This window comes from Oryx dammah, unplaced genomic scaffold (assembly GCF_014754425.2).
Source record: "Oryx dammah isolate SB20612 unplaced genomic scaffold, SCBI_Odam_1.1 HiC_scaffold_8, whole genome shotgun sequence".
Classification (NCBI taxonomy): domain Eukaryota; kingdom Metazoa; phylum Chordata; class Mammalia; order Artiodactyla; family Bovidae; genus Oryx; species Oryx dammah.
In genome coordinates this window covers 42,089,388-42,110,768 of record NW_024070192.1, presented here as the reverse complement: position 1 = coordinate 42,110,768, position 21,381 = coordinate 42,089,388, and the positions used below count along the sequence as shown (strand labels likewise).

The 21,381-nt window shown below is 51.5% G+C and overlaps 2 protein-coding genes across 2 annotated transcripts; both read right to left on the bottom strand.

Moving 5' to 3' along the window:
- Window positions 1-1,837: 1,837 nt before the first annotated feature.
- UNC119 (unc-119 lipid binding chaperone) lies at window positions 1,838-7,473 on the bottom strand. Its single transcript, XM_040243935.1, has 5 exons — window positions 7,174-7,473; window positions 3,649-3,762; window positions 3,044-3,146; window positions 2,758-2,930; window positions 1,838-2,513 (listed from the first exon to the last, which is right to left on the bottom strand). The coding sequence occupies exons 1-5, from the start codon at window positions 7,391-7,393 to the stop codon at window positions 2,401-2,403; spliced, it is 723 nt and encodes a 240-aa protein (XP_040099869.1). The 5' UTR covers window positions 7,394-7,473; the 3' UTR covers window positions 1,838-2,400.
- Window positions 7,474-8,463: 990 nt separating this feature from the next.
- PIGS (phosphatidylinositol glycan anchor biosynthesis class S) lies at window positions 8,464-20,257 on the bottom strand. The gene is made up of 12 exons (XM_040243933.1): window positions 20,197-20,257; window positions 19,778-19,917; window positions 19,584-19,695; window positions 17,114-17,203; window positions 16,619-16,710; window positions 15,033-15,240; window positions 14,357-14,499; window positions 12,893-13,007; window positions 11,607-11,752; window positions 10,721-10,821; window positions 9,920-10,130; window positions 8,464-9,564 (listed from the first exon to the last, which is right to left on the bottom strand). Exons 1-12 carry the CDS (start codon window positions 20,228-20,230, stop codon window positions 9,289-9,291), a joined length of 1,668 nt encoding a protein of 555 aa, XP_040099867.1. The 5' UTR covers window positions 20,231-20,257; the 3' UTR covers window positions 8,464-9,288.
- Between the last annotated feature and the right edge of the window lie 1,124 nt (window positions 20,258-21,381).

The window sequence follows — 21,381 nt, the reverse complement described above, 5'->3', positions numbered from 1 at the left end:
GATGAGGACCTCAAAACAGGGACCGCCCTACCTGTCTGAAGGTGGAAGTAGAGCAGGACCAATCCAGAAGATCTGCCCAATTCGATTTAGCATGCTCCCTGCACCCTCACTTGGTGACTCTCCATTGTGAGGGGTGGAGTGCTCATATTGAGTGTCCCGTTCATTGGAGACCATTTGGCATTCCGTCACTTAACACCAGTAGAGCCCGGTAACCACCTTATAATCCAGCCAGCATCATAAATGCTTGAAAACTCAGGACAATTTAGACAGGAAGAGATGGGGAGAGCACACTGAAGCAAAGGGAAGAGCATAAAGCAAGTGTTTGGAGGCCCGATTTATCAGTTGCTTTCAGGATAGTGAATATTTACAATGTGAAAGACAGGTGGAGCTTTGCGGTTCAGGTGTTGGCAATTCTCCTGAAGATGATGTTGGGCCACTGAGGAGTTTAAGCAGGAATGACCTGGTCAGACTATTTCTGGCAGCTGAGTGAAGGGTGGATTGGAGTGAAGCTAATAGCCAATATATATTAAATGCTAGGCCCAAGCCTGAATGCCTTACTTGTGTTAGACTAAGGATTCTGAGGATTAACACCTATTTTTCAGAAAATGCTGGAGCGCAGAGGCTAACTTGCCTTGCCAAGGTTAAGTTGCACAGCTATTAAGTGGTCATGTCAGGATGCTCCCCAGTTCTTCCATACTAGAGGCAGAGGGGTGCTGAGGAGGATTATTGTAGGCATTCGAGAGAGAGGTAAAGAACTGCAGAGAAGCAGATGAAGTTGGGACTTTTAAGAGGTGATATCGCCAGTGATTGGATGGAGCTAGAGACGGGAGTTGAGACTGAGTCCCTGGTGTGCGGCCTGAATGTTGGGGTGGATAGGGTTCATCCACGAATCCTCGCTAGAATCCTCCAAGCAGGATGACTCTTGCTACCCTGTGTGCCCAGTTCATCTTATTCTAAAACAGGTTATTTGTTCCCTGTGTCTCACTCATTTATTTGGCTGCACCAGGTCTTAGTTAAGGCATGTGGGATCTATTTCCCTGACCAGGGATCAAACCTGGGGCCCCTGAATTGGGAGCAGAATTTTAGCCACTGGACCACCAGGGAAATCCCAATGTCTCACTCATTTTAGGATTCCAGAGTTAGCCCAGATCTTGGCCCTCCCCCAAGGGCTCCACAGAACCCAGGTGAATTCCAGCACTTCCAAGCCTCGCAGGCTTAGATTAACTATAGATTAACTATTCAGGCTACACAGAGAAATAGCGCCAAGTGTATCCAAATTAGTGCCTGGAACAGTAGGCTGTAAACCCTGACATAAAGTCTCCATCTACCTGTTTCTGAATTTCTTCCATTAAGAAAATAAAGACATCCTCTGTGACTGGGGTCGGGCTGGGGGCAGTGTTACATGCAGGGCAGCCAAGCCTGGGGTCCTCCTCAAGGCAGCTGAAGGCTAGAGGGCGCCAGGCCTTAGCCTTCTCTCTGATGAAGGCTAAAAGGACAACCTAACGGTCCTAGTAGCCTCTGGGTTCAGAGAAGGTGGAGTAGAGGGCAAGGCTACCTTCCCAACACCTTCCCTCCCACCCGAGTCGCAGGCCCTTATCCCAGCCTCTGTTCTTCAAGGTTAGCTATGACTTTGGGCCAAAGTTTCCCCTCTGAGTGCTCAGGTCACCATCTTATCAAAGGAAAAACCCTTTCCAGCTGCAACACATACTAAATACCAACTCTAGATGCCAGGAGTGGTATCCAGGTGCAGAGGACCAGGAGACAGGAGTACCCTGGGACCACATTACTGTCCCCCGCCAGCCACCACCACACACACACATGCCGACCCACAACCAGAGAACAGAAACGGAGAGTTTATTGAAAACTATATACAGTTGGTCCAGCCCCTACCACAGGCTGTAATCTGGGCAGGTCCTTCACACACCTCAGGCAGGATCTCAGTCCCTGACGGTAGAGACCAGGGCTGGGGTCAGGACCCAGACTCCCTTGGGAAGCTTGACTACTAGACCCCTCATGGAACTTCATCTGTGAATTTACTAAATGGCCTGTCGGTAGTGGGCAGGGGAAAAGCCTGGGTAGGGGATCTCTATTCTGCAACATGGGCCCAAGAGGCTAGGGCCAACTAGGTTGTCTGCAAGTCCTGGCTACTCCTCCAGCAGAGGGTCTTCCTGGAATGTGCAGGTGAACAGCCCCACTACCACCCCACCCCACATGCCAGGCCCCACGGGCTGCACAGGCTTGGACTGGGGGACCGCAGGCACCCTCCCTCCCAGCACTGACTTAGGGCTCAGGGCTTCGGCAATACTCCTCGGACAGAAGACCCAGGGTTGAGAGGTGAGTGTTGGGGTGGTCACGGCTGTGGGCCCAGGAGCCTCCCGAGGTAGGGGGTGGCTTGGGGAGTCAGGGCGTCCCGCTGTAGGAATAGTCAGCTTTGTTGTGCATCACCAGCCGGTCATCCACGAAGTAGAAGCTGTCGGACTGTGTCTCATACGGGTGACGGATCATCTCGTTGACTGCAAGAGAGGCCCAGCCAGTTGGGGAAACGGTCAGGAGCCTGAGCCAGGTCACGGCAGGGGCTTCAGGACTCGGGAACGGGGACAAGCTGAACAAAGAGTTCCCCCAGCCTCTTTGGGTCTCAGTTTCCCTATAGGTAGCTTAGGAATGGTGGCTAGACACAAGAGAGCTGGAAAGGGAAGAGGGGCTCAGACCCACATTCCCCCCAACCTGGTCCCTCTGAGTCCCCCGCCCCCAACGCACTCAGCTCCTCGGAGAGAGCAGGGAAGTCGTAGATGTGCTCGCAGGTGTTCTTGCTGCTGGGGATGCAGAAGCCAAAGTGGAAGTCGAAGCTCTTGAGCAGCTGGTTGCGGAAGTAGTGCCTCTCGATCATGCGGAAGTTGTTGACGGGCTTGTCTCCCACTGTGAACTCCACCCTGAGCAGAGAAGGGGGCGGGGCTGAGCTGGGCCCCAGGAGGGGCTCAGCAAGCACTCAGGAAGGGCTCCTTCCCATCTCCCCCCCACCCCTCTCCCCGGCCCAGTGACTCACGTGGCTCCCACCTGCCTCAGGCGGAGGAAGGCAGGCGTGAACTGGTAGCGGACAAAGCGCCCAGCATTGGGGTCCAGGTCCCGTGGGTTGATGGGCAGCCGCTCTGTAATGCACCCCAGCTGGGGCTCAGTGGGCTTCAGGTGGGGCCCATGCCCACCCGGAGTTTCACCCCAGGGACCTCATCTGTCTGAATTTCTTTCAAAACTCCTCAGGAGATCCTGATGCATATTGAGGGTTCAGACCACTGGCCAAATGCTTCCAATTGCTTCTAAATTGGTCAGCAGGTCACCAGTTTCAACTGAGAGTCCCAAAGCCCCAAGAGATAAAAAGACCTGGGGCCTCTGGGACTGCAGTTCCCAAGGGGGCCTACAGGGGGCAGGCTGGCAGGGACTGAAGAGGCAGGATTGTCCTCTCAAGATGTCCAACCCCAGGGACCCAGGGGAAGGTAAAGCAGCAGCCCAGTCCCAGGCAAAGGGCCCTGCTGCTTGGTGACTCCTGGGGAGACCTGGGTGCCGATCCCAGCTCTGTTCTGACTCCTCAGTGGCCTCCGGAGTCCCTGGGCGGCCAACTTCCTCTGTGGATGCTGGCGTACCCAATGCACTCACCTGAAGCTGGGGGCTTCTTGATTTCAAAGAGGACAGTGCCTGAGTCCATGTCCCGAATCTTGAACCTGACGAAGTCAATCTTGTAGATATTCTCCTCGGGGGAGCACAGGTAGTCTAGGGGAGACAGGCGGCTGAGCAAGGAAGGGACCTAGCTATCCTGGACTAGCTACCACTTTCTCTGATCCCTAGGGTGACTGCTTTGCAGACAGAAAGAACTGAGCCTCTAACCTGAGGGAGCCCCCACAGAGTGCGGGGGAGATATAGCTCTGCTCTTGGGATCTAACGGTGGACAAATGGTTCTCTCCTGCTAGCGTCTGGGTCAGGGAGGGGCAGGAGGGAGGACAAGACCACCTCCCGCACACTTTCGCTCCCACCCGGGGGTGGAGGGCCCTTCATTCCAGCCTCTGCTGTGTCAGGAGTGGCTCGGTGACTTTTAACCAGATGAGTCTAGAATCGGGTGGGAAGCCCCGCCCCCCACCACCCTGAGAGGGACCTCACTCTAATGGGGGTGACAGCTCTATTTGCAGAGAGGATACCCCAGTGTCACATCTAAGTGTGTCAAGCAAGGACTTTATCTGACCTAGGTAGTGCTGGGGCAAACAACCCCTTCCCTGTTCTTCCTCACCCCCCAGGCCCCTCCTCTCCCCATAAGAGGCTTATACAAACCCAGCTCCCTTAAGCAGCTTAGTCAAAGCCCTGCTGACTCAAGCCCAGAGCCTGGAATATTTGGGGGGGAGCGGGGTGTGGAGAGGGAAAGGGAGCTACCTTTGCTCTCATCCCCCACTGATCTTCAAACAAGAGGAGGTCTTAGCAGAGGAAGTCTATAGAGGGAACCCCCCCTTAAAGGTCATCCATCCACCCTTGACTCTGAGCCACCCTCAGAGAGAAGAGGCAAGGCCAGTAAGAGGGTGTGGCAGGTGTAGCCGGGCTGGGACTGGGGTAAGGGGAATCCTTGAGCCCAGAAGAGGAACCACGAACAGTGGTGGGCTCGGCTTGAGGAAGCTCAGAAATAGCAGGGCCTGATCCAACCCTCACCACTCTTGCAGCAGCAACTGCAAGCACTCAGGGAGGAGGCCCCAGCAGCAAATAGGAAGAAACAGAGAGGTGCAGTGGGGGCTCTGGTGTCTGTACAGCATCACATCCTCCCCGCAGAGGCCCGGAAATCACCCGCTAGGCCCCTAGGCCACCACTGATTCCTCTGGGGCAGGAAGAGGAAGTGAATGTCAAGTCATTCTCTCTTCCCAAGCCGGGGGCAGCCCCCTCCAGGAAGCCCTCCTGGTGGCCACCTGGCACTTGGGGTCCAGCAGGGACTACACAGGGCTTGTGGTGGAGCTGGAGCCCTGGCCTGCCCATCACAGCCCACGGTGGGGAGAGGAGGAATGGCAGTAGGCAGGTCCTACCTCACCCTGGACACAACTTATTTTCACAGAAAGTAAACACTAATCCAAAGACGTAGGAGGAAAGTGCAGGGCAGAAGAGAGGAAGAGTCAGAACTCAGAACAGCACCCTAGTCGCCCAGCTCCCGGCTCCCCATAGAGTTCCCCTCCTTCCCCCATTCCCTAACTTCCGGAGCCTCTCCTCTCACTGGAGAACAACTTGCAGTGTGAACTCTGTCTCTTCTACTGCAAACTCAACCTATCAACCCCTTTGTCCTTAGAGGAAGTGAGGAATGGAAGATGCCCATGGCTCAGGACACCACCTCCACTCCCTCCCCCAGCCGGAGAAGGATGATGCCTGGGACTCGGGGTCAGGCCTGATAAGGGGCAGAGTGGCTGAGGGCTCAGGACGCAACTGCTCCCTTCGCCTCAGCCACAAATAGCTTCCTAAGCTGGATTCAGGTCTGGGTAATCCAGGAAGAACAAACTCAGACCTGTGTGATTAGGGTCAGAGGAGACAGGCAGGGGTGCCAGCGGAGAGAGTCCTGGAGCCCTGTTCTCAGCTTCCGCAAAGGAGAGGGATCAGGTGAAGACTCTTCCTCTAATCGCCCACAGATGCTGAATCTCTAAGGAAGGGCTATGAATTTCCTCCAAATTCAGACACACAGTTGTATATGGGCTAGAAGCCCCTCTGGCTGCAAAATCACCTCGAAAGTTACCTAGGACTGGGACAAGTTAGACATCCTATAAGGAAGTTCTGCCCCAGAGCTAACCTGAATCCTAAACGCTGCTGTTGCCAATTATAGCCCAACTGGCACCACCATCAGACTGGTCCAGGCACCCTCCCTCTATTACTGCCTGCTTGGGTAAGGCAGTTCAGTGCTCCAAGGGCCCAGCCAAGAATGGCTGCTGCCTGGCTAAGAGACGAGGGAGATGCTGGTCCCCTGGGGACCCAGATGCACAGGCCTAGACCTGCCCTCACAGTTCCCTCCACAGCTGTTTGGAAGCCCTGGACTCTTCTGCTCCTGCAGCGCCAGAGCTCAGGTCCAGTCCAGCAACTGCTCCTTACCCTCACAGGGGGACTCCAAAAGTTGCCCTCATAGAGGGAGCCAGGGCAGGGTTACTAACCAATGAGGCCAAGATAGAAGGCCACTGCCTCTCCAAGTGCCTTCTGTTCTTTCAGGCTCAGCCACGGCCTCTGCCATGAGACTTCCCTCCCTTGTTCCCTGCCTACAGTGACCCCCTCCCCTGCCCTGAATGCCCATTTGTCTGCCTCCAGGCAGCAGCCATGAGCAGTCCTGTGGGGCCCTCAGTATTGACAAAAGAGCCCTATTTACAGAGCATGCACGGCCTGCCAGGGACAGTGCAAAATCACAGGATTTATTTTCACAACCGCTCTCTAAAGTTAGGGGTCACTATTCCCATTTTACAGATGAATATGCTCAGAGAGGTGAAGTTATTAGCCCAAGGTCACACAGCCAATAGGACGGCAAAGTTGGAACTTCAGTTTGGCAATCCAGCTCAGAAACTCAACCACAGTGGTGGCTTGGCTTCCCAGAAGAGGACAGGCCCTAGTTCAGGCTAAAGGGGGTATTAACCCACTTCCTTGAGAAGCCCAGAGTCAAAGCACTGAAGCTTCCCCTTCAGGTCCTTTCCTGGAGAGAGTGATGGCCCCAGACTTCCTGGGGGTGTCCAGTGTGAAGGAGACCTAAGGGTTTTGATACCACACGTAGCCTCTAGGGTGGAGGAGACTGGGGACTGACTGCATTCAGCCCCCTCCTCATTATTGCAGAGAAGATCTTCAAAGAACTCTGAAGACTCTGTGGGGAGGGGGTCACAGTTGCAGCTGCTGCCCCACCTCCACCATGGGAAAGGGGGATGGACTCCTCAAAAAGGAAGGAAAGGGGTGGAAACGAATCTCTAAAGGGGCAAGGCGGGCGCAGAGAGAGATCGAGGGAAGGGGGCACATAGAGATCTCAGGCTTGGAGGCAGAAGGGTAGAGGACACAAGAGAGGGGCACCCGGGTGGGGGAGGGGAGGCGGGGGAGGGCGGGAAAGGGGGCGGGGGCCCGGGCTCTGCGCGCCCCGAGGGCCCCCTCTCGCGCTCTCTCACTCCCGCCCGCGGGCGGTGCTGCCTCGCGGGTGCTCACCGCCCGTGATCCGCTGCAGCCCCAACACGTCCTCCGGCCCGATCGGCTGCTTCCTCTGCAGCGGCCCCGGCCTGGGCCCCGGGCCTGCCTCCGGCTCCGACTCGGACCCGGATTCAGATTCCGCCTGCAGCTCCGGCTTGGGCTCCACGTTCGGGCCCGAGGCCCCTGGAGCGTGCTCCGCTCCCGTCCCGGCCCCGCCGCCGCCCTTCTTCACCTTCATGGCCTCGCGGGGCGGCAGCTCGCCTGCTGCCGCCGCGGCTGCCTGCGCCGGCTGGAGCCGAGAGAAGGGGGAGCGTCCGCAGCCCCGCCCCCGGCCGGACCGGAGCCCCAGGTACCGCCCCGCCCCCGGGGTGGGCCCGGGGCTGACCCCGCCCACCGCCCGCCCACCTGGGCTAGGGACCCGGGGCAGGGAGGGGGCCCGCCCGGGGACGTCGTCCATTTTTCCGGTAGGGGTTTTCAGGGGTCCTGGCTACCTACTCCTTCTTATTCGCTGGCTTCCAGCCACTCCGCCCTTCCCTCTGCCCCGCACGTGAGTTCCCGTCTCAGGGCCTGGGATGCTCTTCCCCCAGAGGTGGCCTCCTCTCGTTCTTCCGGTCTCAGCTCAAATGTCATCTGCTCAGAGGCCCTCTCAGACACCCCATCACTATCTGATCAGCCTGTTTTTTCTAATGCATCATCTGAAATTCGTTTCATTTGCTCATTGACCAGTCCTCCTACAAGACCAGTTCGGTGAAACTGGAGATCTCTTCTTTGTTCTCTAGAATACCTAGCACTTAGTACAGTGCCCGCTGCAGCTTGCACTCAACACAGTTGACCCTTGAACAACATGGGTTTGAAGTGAGTGGGTCCACCTATCTGGATTTTTTTTCAATACAAAATACTACAATACTACACGATGGGAGGTTGGCTGAATATGTGGGTATGGAACTGCAGATAAACAGGGCCAAATATAAATTATCGTCTGAGTTTTGAATGCACAGAGGGTCGGCATCTCACCCACTACGTTGTTCAAGGGCCAACTGTATATTCTTTTTTAGAATTTATGAATCAGTTAGCATCTGAGAGCTTACACTGCTACTCCTCTCCCAGACCCCCTGCAGATAACCCAGGAAATTCTGAGGGACAACAGCCTACAATGTCTAGCCACCACAGGGCCCTCCAGGACAGGAAGGTAGGAAGGGCACCTGGCTAGGTGGAAGTAAAATGGACCCAGTGAGCCCAGGAAGACAGACAGGGGGAAACCATGACTTACACACGAATGAAGAATGAAAGGTATGATCACACTTTGTATCATTCCAGTTCATATTCAACCAATGTTTATTGAGAGCCTAGAATATGCCAGACACTTTCACACGCTCATCACATTTAATCCTCACAACCACCCTGTAAGGGAGGTGTCATTAGTGCTATTTTAACAAAAGAAAAACTGAGGCTCAGAGAGGATTAAGTAGCTTATTCAAAGCTCCCCTGATATTAAGTGCAGAAGCAAGGGTTGAATTCAGACATGTTGGATCCCAAGTCCAGAACTCCCCACTGTACCACACTGCCTCTATAAAGGGATGAGGAAGGGAACCTCTGCCACACACAGCATCAGGCTGCGCCCACCAAGTGTAGCCACCCAGGAGGAAGGGAGAAGGCCCCAGAGAGGACAGGGGCCTGGCCCCTTCTAGAAGAGCAGTGCTAGGGCTCTCTCTGAGGGATCAGAGAGCAGCAGGAGGGAAGGGCCCTAGATCCCACCCAGGGCTTTTCCCTAATGCTCCCGCTCAGTGCAAGAGGACTGTGAGGAACAGGGCAGAAAGATAAGCTGCCCCTGCTGCAGCAGGAGATAGTAAAAGGCCTTCAAGTTCAAGGCAGGTAAGGAGACCCAGATTGGGTCTTTCGAGGTTTGGGGGTTGGAGTGGGGGGAGGAGATGAAGAGTGGGAGGGACCTGAGCCACAAGAATGGGGAGGACAGGAAAGAGGAAACCCTCTTGGAGTGTTAGACTTTGGCTGCTGGAGTGGCAACAGAGCAGGCTGGAGACAAATCATTTGTGGCAGGCCCCGTCATGTGCCTCTCAATCTAACACCTCCCCTCCTGGCTGCAAAGGAAGGCTTCCTACTGTGATGCCACCCTACTCAGTCTGTCTTCTCAGGCTTTTTCCAGGACTTGCGAGTCTCCAGGAAGATTTTGAACAGGGACAAGAGGATGGGCACAGCCATGGGCAGGAAGAGCGGGATGTAGATGGCAAACTTCTGGTCATCAGGGAAATAGAGGAGGTGGAGGAGCGAGGGATCAAAAAAGGCACGCTCCGAGGATGTCACAGCTTCCTGGCTGGCAGCGAAGGCAGAGGACAGGTGCCCAGAGGACAACTCCTCTGCCGCCTTCTGGACTGCAGCTACAGCCCTGTATACCTAGGAAGGGGCAGGGTGTTACCAAAAAGTCTGAGGCATCAGTTGGTAGGGAGGGATGGGAGAGGGCCCCACTGTGTCATCTATCTACCAGGCAGGTTGCTTGAAGTTCACCCAGGATATATGGCAGCCAGTATAAAAGGGCCAGGGGTTATCTTCTTAGTGCCCGTTTAACACTTCACACCCACACTGCACTCCTCCTGGGGAGCTGGCACTGCCCTCTAGAGGAAGCCTGGGCACTGAGGATGGCATGCCCACACACTCTCTGAACCTCAAATGGCTCTCTGCCTTCACCACTCCCTGGCCGTTGCTGGCCACTCCAGTCCTAAGCCACAGAATGCATCCCCTGCCTGCTTACCTCAGATGCCACGTCGTCCTTGATGACAATATTGCTGATCTTGCCCAGAAGCTGGGCCAGGGAGGTGAGAGTGGTGGTGGCTGTGGCTAGGTTCTCCACGGACCGGGCCCAGAGTAACCGGTCTAACTCCCAGGTCATTATCCCTTCACTCTTAGGCCCCCAAAACAGGCATTTTGGAGGCAGCTGGGGCTGAGCAATCCCAAAGAGCAGCCTGTAGGAACAGCGCAGAAGATCAAAGGAGCAGAGACCACAAGGTGCGAGAAAATGGTCGAGATTCCTAGAGTAACTATCAAGATTTTCCATCTCACCCAGAACCACAGGGGTTGTAGGAAGCACCTCAGGGTCGTAGGGGGTGAGACACAACCCTAAGCAGTTCCAAGCCCCAAGCTCCACTTTAACCAATGATCTCACTTTTTGTTCTTGTTGTTGAAGTTTACCCGTGGACTGTAGCCCGTCAGGCTCCTCTGTCCATGGGATTTCCCAAGCAAGAATACTGGAGTGGATTGCCACTTCCTCCTCTAGGGGATCTTCCCGATCCAGGGATGGAACCCACGTCTCCTGTATTGGCAGGCGGATTCTTTACCACTGAGCCACCACAGATTCATGAGGCTATTTTTCCTAAAACAGTCTTTGTCAGCAACTAGTCTGTCTTAGGAGAAAGATGAAGGGATTCTTGGAAACTTTTCTTGGTTTCCTTGGGGCTCCAGGTACAGCCAAGGTATCCCTGCCAGGTGAGAGTTCACTCCAGGCAAGAGTCAGACTCAGTAGCCACGCCCCCAAGCGGATCCCCCAGGGCCTCACCGCAACTGAGCCAGGAACACCTCCATAACCCGAATCATGTCCACCTCGACTCTCACCGGCAGCTGCGAGCCGTTGTAGGCTTTCGGGTCCACGTTGTATACCTGCAGGGGGCAACAAGGTGGCCTCAACATCATGCCACGACCGTGCACAGCTCTGCCCCAGACCCTCTGGGGGCCACGAGAGAAAAGGAAAACATACTCTGTGCTCTTTAAAAATGACAAACCAAATATGTCTGGAATACCTGCTATTAGGAGTCTTATATACATAATCTCCACTATTATCAGTCATTTCTGACTCTGTGCAACCCTATGGACTACAGCCAGGCTCCTCTGTCCATGGAATTTTCCAGGCAGGAACACTAGAGTGAGTTGCCATTTCCTTCTCCAGAGGATCTTCCCGACCCAGGGATCAAACCCACATCTCTTTTATCTCCTGCACTGGCAGGCGGCTTCTTTACCACTACCACCACCTGGGAAGCCCTATATCTCCATTACCCCCTCACAAATCTTATTAAAGAAATATTTATAAATAAAAAAAAAAAGAAAATGAAATATCTGTATTCCATTTTAGAGTTCCTACCCATGAGAAACTCCCAATCTTATAGGGGAGACAGAGTTCCCAATCTTGTAAGACTCCCACAGATAGGGCCTGGATCTAAGTTACACATAGAATAGTCCTAAGTCAGTGCAAACTGCCAAGTGCAAAACGGGCTGATTATAGCAACACTGATGGAAACAAGAAGCGGTGGGGCCGGCCGAGGAGGTGCCCTCACCTCCCCAACACACTCAGGCCGGGCTACGGAGGAATAGCAGAAGGAACAGTCTCAGGGAACATCAGTCTGTCCCTGAAGCTTGGGCTCTGGGCTCTGCACGGTGTGACCATTTACCATAATGCCACCCCAGCGGGGACTGTGGAAGGCGTTGGTGGCCACTGGAGCCCCGTCCTTGTCCTGAATGTACAGCGGGGAGTGGGCAAGCTCCGGAACGTAGAGGAGAAAGTTGAGCACGGGGTAAAGGGAGGCGGCGCTGGATCCTGGGGCACAAGGAGAAGGGGAGTCAGCACAGCAGGTTGGATCCAGATCTTAGTTCCAGGTCAGCCGCTGACTGCTGGGCACTCTGTACCTCAGTTTCCCCAGCTGATAATCACTAAGATATCCTCCGGGCCTGGGTGTCTGTGGTAAAGAACCTCAACATTCTCCCAACATGTGCCACTCCCCTGAAAGTGCATTCCTGCCCCCGAATCGCCCCTCCTCCAACAGACCCCCACACCATACCCTGCCACCGACTGCTCTCTGGCCCACTACCATATTGCACCCATATTACTATAACCTGTTCTTAGGCACAAGGATAAATCTGACCTTGGGTCAGTCCCTGCTTCATATCCTTCTGCAACCAGCCACTCTTACCAGGTTAAAGTTCAAGCATCTTAAAGTGGTGATCTAGCGCCTGCCTGCCTGCCTGGCCAGCCTCAACTTGGTCACTCTCTCAAAGTCATCCGCAGTAAACTTTCCTGAGCTTCCAGAATATCTATGCACTCTTAACTCTTTTGCCTCTGAGCTCATAGTGGCCTAGCCTGAAATCTCTCTCTCTGTAGACAGTCATGCCATTAAGCAGTCCCTCAGTCTTTGAAGGGAAGGAGGAAGGGAGGAAGGATTCACCAAGGCCTCTCGTGTTGTCCCTCCCACAGCCCTTGATACACGCTGGCCTAACCCTGAAATTCCACAGCTAGTGATTTACTCCCCTTGGTTTGCCTCTGTTACAGTTCTCGGTCAAACCTCCTCTTCCCAGGATCCAGCCCCAAAATGAAAAACTGGAATCCCAGCTTCAAGGTTCCTCAATCAGCAGAACTATCAACTCAAATTCCACCTTCACGTACTGCTACTATCGTCTTTCTTACAAGAAAGTGTGGCTGTATCTTCCCTGGATGGTTTGCAGGGATGATCCATGTGTTTATAAAAAGTGCATGGAATGCTTAATAAGTGCTTTTGGCTATGACAGTGTGGAAGTGGAGACTATCATGGGAAAGGAGCCTAAAAGCCCAGCACCTCCTCAACACTCTCGGACCAAGCCAACCTGGGAGCCGTCACTATATACAACCCACTTCCCACCCCAGGCTGAGCCTACCGGGTCCTTCCCTGGCCTGCCAGAGAGACCCTCAACCTCAGGATCTCACCCAGCCGGGACTCCACGGGGTTGATGACATGGGGGAGGCTGTGTGCGGCCAAGTAGTAGCTGGAGGAAGCTGAGTCAAAGCGGGGGTTTACCCCCAACACTGCATAGTAAAGGATCTGCAGAACAAAGAGGAAAAACGTGTTATTTTGTCTGTTGATTGATAGTCCAGTGTGTTCTCAAAAAGATAACAATTAGGCAGGGAAAATATGAGAGACAAAAATCAAGGCTTATGTATACCTATGGTTGATTCATGTTGCTGTTTGGCAGAAACCAACGCAATTCTGTAAAGCAACTGTCCTTCAATTTAAAAAAAGAAAATTAATTAAAAAAAAATCAAGGCTGAGAGAAAACAGGACTAGGGAAAAAAAGAAAAAAACAAAGCTAAGGATAAAGTTAACACACTAAATCCATGCTTTGAACATATTATTTTACCAGGCTCTCCAAAAGCCTAAACAAAAAAGAGCATAATTCAGTGTCCACAGATCAAATCAAGTCAGCTATTCAGAAGTTAATTACTCCCACTACCAAGACCTGATAAAAATGTCTCCCACATTTTCCCTAAAAAGGACACTGTGTGATTCAGAAAACTACATTCTTCACGTCTTTATTGTTACTATGTTAACATATTTCAGGAAGTGTTTTTTAACTATTTTATACTGCAGCTGCTGCTGCTGCTAAGTTGCTTCAGTCGTGTCCGACTCTGTGCAACGCCATAGACGGCAGCCCACCAGGCTCCCCGTCCCTGGGATTCTCCAGGCAAGAATACTGGAGTGGGTTGCCATTTCCTTCTCCAATGCATGAAAGTGAAAAGTGAAAGTGAAGTCGCTCAGTTGTGTCTGACTCTTAGCGACCCTACGGACCACAGCCTACCAGCCTCCTCCATTTTTGGGATTTTCCAGGCAAGAGTACTGGAGTGGGGTGCCATTGCCTTCTCCGATTTTATACCAAAGTATAGTCAATTAACAATGTTGAGATAGTTTCACATGGACAGCAAAGGGACTCAGCCATACATATATACATATACATGTATCTATTCTCTCCCAAACTCCCCTCCCATCTAGGCTGCCACATAACACTGAGCAGAGTGTTCTATACACTAGGTCCCTGTTGGGTTATCCATTTTAAATACAGCAGTGTGTACACGTCAATCCCAAACTGCCTGTGTGTTTTTAAATAAATTTGTAGGATAGTAAAACTGTTGTATACAGTTCCAGAAGGAGCCATAAGGAAGTTAGTTTTTTAACAAGCACTGACAAAATTCCCCAAGCTGGACACCAAGGAGGGAAAGTAGACCCCAGAACCATATACATACACAGGAATTTCCTAACCAACCAGCAAGCTCAAAGAGCCAGAAGAACAGACTCCACTTGTAAAGGCTAAATATGTATGGTAGGAAACGATGGTGCAGGACGGCAAAGGGTGGTGTACCCAGGAACAGGGCTCTTCAGCTTGCTCCTAGTCTCACCTGCGAGTCCACAGAGAAGTTTCCTGCTGCACTGAGGGCTCTCAGGAAGGGCTGCACGTAGCGCCGGACAGCCCCCTCGATGTCCCAGTGCACGTCATGGGACTTGGGGTCAGGGTTGAGTAAACTGAAGGTGATTTCATAGCCTAAAGAAACAGGAGTCAGGGAAGCCAGGGGTTCCTATGGATCAAAGGCAAACCTGTATCCCTGGCTAAGCTGCACTTGTTTCCCTCTGGAAGGGGCCTGATTGCCATCATGGAAACAAAGCGAGGATAAAACTGGGGTAAGGAACACCGAGTACTTTAAGAAAAAGATGAGAGACTTCTCTGGTGGTCCAGTGGCTAAGACTCTGCACTCCCAATGCAGGGGGCCGGGGTTCAATCCTTGGTCAAGGAACTAGATCCCCCATGCTGCAACTACGATTTCGCACAGCCAAATAAATAAACAAAAAAATTTTTTAAGAAAAATGAAACTAAAACCTATGGCTGATTCATGCTGATGTAGGGCAGAAACCAACACCATATTGTAAAGCAATTATCCTTCAATTAAAAATAAATACTTTTATGAAATCACAGAAGAAAGGAGTGAAGCATCTGCATGTAGATTCCCCTCCCACCCCAGTGTCTCCAGATAATTCATTTCCCTCTTCCTTCCCCTGGCAAAAGCCGGGACATCCTACCCAAGCTGGACTTGAGAGGCCGCCTCTTATCAGAGCTCCACTTGTCCTCGGGAAGGTGGTCAGCCAGGGCTGCAGCAAGAACATCCTCAGTCAAAGACATGGCCTGGGCTACCTGGACGATGCGGCGGCCGATGATGTTAAAGGCCTCCCGGTGCATTATCCCCCGCACAACTGCCATCCTCTTGGGCCCAATGTAGCTCATCATGTCCTGAGGGGCAAGCAAGGGACAGGAGGCCCACACAGGTCAGGGAAGAAAGCAGAGGAGCACTCTGGCTCCTGTCTTTGAGAATCTGGTCTTTTGCCACCGACCAGCAGGTCTGCACCTCTCTCTTGATTCACAGTGAACTAATTATCTCAGCATCTCTGAACTATGGGGCTATGTGAGTGTTTTCATTCATTTCAGTTCTCTTCTCCTTCCCAGTCGACACAGGTCCAGGCAACAGCTCTATCTTTGTGGGCTAGAAACTAAGAGACGGCACACTGAGCAAGAAGAAACAAACCACTGGCAAGTTTGATATAAGCAGACAGCACATGGCAAAGAGGCAAGTACAAGAATTTTCATGGCAGCATTATTTGTAATAGGATAAAACTGGAGACAATCCACATGCCTGTTCGCGACAGAATGGATAAACTGTGATATGTTTATACAATGAAACATAAGGCAGAATTTTAAATGAACGCATTAGATTCAACTAGACATCATGAATGACTCAAACATAAAGGTCGAGCAAAGTGAAAACTGGAGAAGAACACGCAATCTATTATGCCATTTACATAAAGTTCAAAAACAGGTAAAATTAAGCATGGTGCTTATAGAGATATAACATGTGGTAAAACCTGAAAGAAAAGTAAGAGAATGATACACAAAAACTATGGTTGCCTTGGGCTGAAAGGGAATGGGGTATAACCATGGAGATACACAGGGTTGTACTGTACTTTGCAAACTGGGAATGGGAAATGCATGTTCATTAAAATTTTCTTTCATCTTTTTGTAATAATTAACATTTCATTATAAATTTAAAAATAAGGGACTTCCCTGATGGTCCAGTGGCTAAGACTCTATGCTCCCAATGCAGAGGGCCTGGGTTCGATCCCTAGTCAAGGAACTAGATCCCACAGGCCGCAACTAAGTTCACACGCCACATACAACTAAAGACCCCGTATGGTACAACAAAGATCAAAGATCTCATGTGCCGCAACTAAGACCCGGCACAATCAAATAAATAATATTTTAATAAATAAATTAAATAAAATGTACGTGGTACAGCTCCCACTGAGCCTTTTGCTCAGTAAGTGAAAAGATCAATGTGTGGCTCATATTATCATCCCAGCCCATTCAAAGTGGCTTCTTTAATCCTACTGACTTTTTTCCCCCACTTTAAATTGGAACTTTAACCATCTCCAAGCCTTGGATTTAGAAAGACCCAGAGTCAATGAAAACAATCCCTATTTGCATTCTTTTTAAAAAAATACTTGCGGAGTTTTCTGCAGCAAATGGAAGGAATGGGCAATCCCGCAACCAGGAGACTTAGGTGAGGACGAGCTGTAGGGAGACGGCCAAGCCGCAGCCTGTCTGCTCACCCTACCTGAGGGAGGAGCGAGCAGCGTTCAGAGATCACGTACACTGTCAGGGAGCCCTCTGCTTGCTCCGATGGCTCAGCTAACATGGCTTCTGCCTCTGGAGACGAGAGCAGGGGGTTTACCAGGAGCAGAAAACACCATTCCCTCTTCCCTCTGGCTCCCCCAGGATGCCTAGTCCATCACTCCACCTCCCACTCACACCCAGCTGACATGGTGGCCAGGTTTGGCCTTCAGTGGCCTGTGCTGAGACACAAGGTCTCTCACTCCCAGCTTTCCCAGAGAGGTTCTAGAGTTAAGACAAGGGATGGCGGGAATTCCCTGGTGGCCTAGTGGTCAGGATTCTGGGCTTTCCCATTGCCATGGCCCGGGTTCAATGAGATAGCCACAAGCTGCATGATGCAGCCAAAAAAAAAAAAAAAGACAAAGTATGGAAACTACACACTTAGAGATCAGAAGGAAAAAGAGGGCTTCCTGTTAAAACTGATCACCCCTTCCAGTACCTTGAATATTGCCCAGTGACAGGGCCGCCTCCTCATGATCCAAAGCCTTCCGATAGGCCTTCTGAAAACGGCATTTGATTTTCAGTTTATCTGAGAGAAAAGAAAGAGGCATAATGAAAAGAGCCCACCTTTCCAGCCCTAACACTGTCCAGCATCCTGGAGGGCAAGATGATGATGTGCAGAGAAAGACCAAGAAGCTACAGCCAGTTCTAATGATTTATGCAGACTGTGTGTGCATGCTCAGTGGTGTCTGACTCTTTCTGACCCCGTGGACTGTAGCCCACCAGGCCCCTCTGTCCATGGGATTTTCTGGGCAAGAATACTGGAGTGGGTTGCCATGCCCTCCTCCAGAGGATCTTCCTGATGTAGGGATCAAACTCAAGTCTCTTGCATTTCCTGCACTGGCAGGCAGGTTCTTTCCACTAGAGCCTCCTGAAAAACCATGGATGATATAAATACACGGCACTCCACCTCGTCCACCTGCCCAGCTCTTGCCTCTCCCTGTGTACCTTAAACCTGAAGTATCCTCCCCACAGGGAAATCTACTACAATATTCATTACAATGAAAAGGTATAAAGAGGAAAACCATATGATTATTTCAATAAATGCCTCAAAAGAATTAAACTCAGTACACATTCTTGATAAAAAAAAGATGCTGGAATAGAGAGTCAGACATAGAGAACGGACACGTCAGGACTTCCCTGGTGGTCCAGTGGCTGAGATTCCACACTCCCAATAGAGGGGGCTGGGTTTGATCCCTGGTCAGGGAACTAAGATCCTGCATGTCACACAGTGCAACCAAAAGAAAAAAATATTTTTAGTTAAAAAAAAGAAAAACCTGAGCCTGATTTTAAACAAACCACTAGATCTAACTATCAGTTTATAGGAAATAAGGATAATAAAGGAATACGTTAAAAAAATCTGCCAAATCCAGAATGTGAGATGTTCTAACAAACAAAGGACCTGGTTTCTCCAACAAATCAATGAAAAGAAATATATTGGAACAGGGTAGGAAGAGCTGATATATAATAAAAGAAAAAGGAGAATCTTAACAAAATGGAGGTCATAATGTTAGGATTAAATGAGGCAACACATGTAAATAAAGTGTTTCACCTAGTTTCTGGCATATAATGAACAACTAATATTAGTTATCCTAATGTTATCCCTTCCTCACTTTCTCATTTAACCTGAATTCCTACACTTCCTTTAAAAATCTGTCTTAAAAAGTACAATCCTCGGGACTTCCTTAGTGGCGCAGTGCATAAGAGTCCACCTGCCAAAGCAAGGGACATAGGTTCGATCCCTGGTCCAGGAAGATTCCACATGTCACTGAACAACTGAGCCTGTGTGCCACAACTAATGAGTCTGCTCCACAACAAGAGAAACCACCTCAGTGAGAAGCCTGCACACTGCAGTGAAGACCCAGCACAGCCCAAAATAATAATGCAGAGGTTGTTTAAAAAACAATAAATGCTGTCTCTTAAAAAAAAAATTACAGCCCTCAAAACCTTCTCTACCTTTCTTTTCCTCACAGTTATAGTCTCTTTCTTAAGCACAGTCTCTGTTTCGTATATACTTATATACTTCTACATTGATTTCTTTCTCTGTCTCTCTCCCCTACCTATGGATTTCTTGAAACCATTATCATTTTCTTATTCATCTCCAAATTCCTGATACCTAGGAAAAGTGCTTCCCTGGTGGTTCAGATGGTGTAGAATTCGCCTGCAATGCGGGAGACCTTGGTTTGATCTCTTGGTTGGAAGATCCCCTGGAGGAGGGCATGGCAATCCACTCCAGTATTCTTGCCTGGAGAATCCCCATGGACAGGGGAGCCTGGAGGGCTACAGTCCATGGGGTGGCAAAGAGTCCAAACATGACTGAGTAACTAAGCACACAAGAAAAGTGCCTCACACTCCGTAAAGTGCTATTGTTAAAATGAATAAGGCCTGTATACAAGTTCAAATTGATTCCAAATCCTGTGTTCATTCCATTACACCCCACATCCTCCTCGGTCCCCTAATGAGCATCACCTACTGCTGATCAGGTATTGCACAATTGTTTTATGAAAAAAATTGCCATGTTAATCGTGAATACTGAATTTAAAGCTTTTCCCCGCCCCCTCAGCAAACACAGTGTTCATTTAGAGAGGGCTTTTAAAATAAGTTTTAAACCACTTTTTCAGGGTACCCATGTCCTCCTGGGCTTCCCAGGTGGCGCAGTGGTAAAGAATCCGCCTGCCAATGCAGGAGATGCAAGGGACGCGGGTTCAATCCCTGGGTCGGGAAGATCCCCTGGAGGAGGAAATGGCAACCCACTCCAGTATTCTTGCCTGGAAATCCCATAGATAGAGGAGCTTGGCGGGCTTCAGTCCATTGGGTTGCAAAGAGTCAGACACACACACATGCTCCTCCTAGCCAATCTATCTGTGGACTGAGCTCAGAAAGGCAACACTGATCCCCCAGGAACTCACACTTCAGAGGGATCTCTCTCTCATGCACAACGGTGAAAGGCAGCTTTTCCTGGTCATCCAATGGCACTGACTCCTGGGTAAACACTACAGTGACCGGCACCATTAGCCGCAGCTGCGGGAAGAAGCATCAGAGCCATCAGCTGAGTCTCCATCTTCCTGGGCTGTCCCTTGGTCCTCCACCCCTGAGGTCTTACCTTCAGGGAATTCAGCCCGCTGATCTGGGAGTAAGGCAACGGGGCCCGGTAGGTCTCCGTGGTCTTCCACCAGAGCGGCAACCCTAGCACGATGACCACCGTGGCGAAGAAGAGGGCGGCGCGCTTGCCTCGGACCACCTCTGGGGGGAACGGAGGGATCCACTGAGGAACCAGCAGTGGGCTCGGGTGCCTGCCCCACCCCGGAGGCGGAGGAGCCCCCGGCAACACGTCCTCAGAGCCTCCCGGCCCGCCTTCCGAGGGATTCCCGGGCTAGGGGCCCGGGCCCGAGTCTGAAAGAATCCTGTCTGAGACGAACCCCGACCCCCAGTCCGCGAGACCTCTGGCACACCACAGTCCCCACCCCTGCATTCCTCCCTTGCACTCCGCGAGCCGCAGCCCCGACCCGAATGCCACCGAACCTAGGTCCGTAGCTGCGGCCCCGGCGGCCGCCATGCTTGCGTCCGATCGCTCCTGCCGCCGAGGGGCGGGACCGCGCAGGCCTCCCCCAATCGGAAACCCGCACGGAGGGGGCGCGCCCACCGCCGCGGTCGCGACCAATCATTAGCGGCACTCCGGCGGGAGGAAGCCTGCGAGGTGTAGGTGGTGATGAGGTTCAGTCGTGTCCGACTCTTGCAACCCCATGGACTGTAGCCCGCCAGGCTTCTCTGTCCATAGGATTCTCCAGGCAAGAATACTGGAGTGGGTTGCCGTTTCCTTCTCCAGCGAGGGGTAGAAGGGGTCCGCAAAGAGCCTCTCTTGGAATTTGAAAGGTGGCTGCCCCGGCGTCAACGGCTGGTTGAGAAACTGCGGGTTTCGGTTTTGCTGGAAGACACCCTCCGATTCCATGTGGAACCTACTCCTGGCCCCAGGGATTAAGAGCGCAAACTCTGCAATCGTTAAGTGCTAGCTGGGCGACCACGGGAAGCTGTAAGTCTCAATTTTCTCATCTGAAAAATGGAGATACTGACTAAAATGAGGTCATTCATAAAGAGCACACGGAAAGTCACATATCACGGTCATTGTTTATCATCCTTATTATAGAGCTCCTCTTCCTGAGGAGCAAGCTAGTAGTACCTGTTTTAGAGTATTTAGCTCATTTGATAGTTTTTAAATTCATTTGGATTCATTCCTAAGTTGTTAAAGTCTGAATGAAGTGAAGTCGCTCAGTCGTGTCCGACTCTTTGCGACCCTGTGGACTGTAGCCCACCAGGCTCCTCCGTCCATGGGATTCTCCAAGCAAGAATACTGGAGTGGGTTGCCATTTCCTTCTCCAGGGGATCTTCCTGACCCAGGGATAGAACCCAGGTCTCGCGCATTGCAGGCAGACGCTTTAACCTCTGAGCCACTTCACTAAAATTCTTACAAACTCATGAGCACAGACTCTGGATCTTTCTTGTTCAAATTTGGTTCAAATCCCAGCCTCCTTACTTCACCTGAGCGATCTTGAGAAGCGAACTTGTTTCCTCATATTAAAATAGGGATAGCAGGGAATTCCCTGGTGGTCCAGTGGTTAAGACTTTGCAGGGGCATGGATTCGATCCCTGCTCAGGGAACTAAGATCCTGCATGCATATAGCTCAGCCAAAAGGAATAAATTTGTTTTTT

What these genes read in the sequence shown, in the direction of transcription:
- UNC119 (XM_040243935.1), bottom strand. Translation starts at nt 7,393, where the DNA reads ATGAAGGTGAAGAAGGGCGGCGGCGGGGCCGGGACGGGAGCGGAGCAC. An exon ending in GCTGCAGCGGATCACGGGCG is followed by an intron (nt 3,763 to 7,173) that starts GTGAGCACCCGC and finishes TGTCTCCCCTAG; the next exon opens with ACTACCTGTGCTCCCCCGAG. An exon ending in TGCTCTCTCCGAGGAGCTGA is followed by an intron (nt 2,514 to 2,757) that starts GTGCGTTGGGGG and finishes CCTCTCTTGCAG; the next exon opens with TCAACGAGATGATCCGTCAC.
- PIGS (XM_040243933.1), bottom strand. Translation starts at nt 20,230, where the DNA reads ATGGCGGCCGCCGGGGCCGCAGCTACGGACCTAG. An exon ending in GTCACTGGGCAATATTCAAG is followed by an intron (nt 16,711 to 17,113) that starts GTACTGGAAGGG and finishes TCTCGTCTCCAG; the next exon opens with AGGCAGAAGCCATGTTAGCT. An exon ending in GTGTTCCTGGCTCAGTTGCG is followed by an intron (nt 10,131 to 10,720) that starts GTGAGGCCCTGG and finishes CTGTTCCTACAG; the next exon opens with GCTGCTCTTTGGGATTGCTC.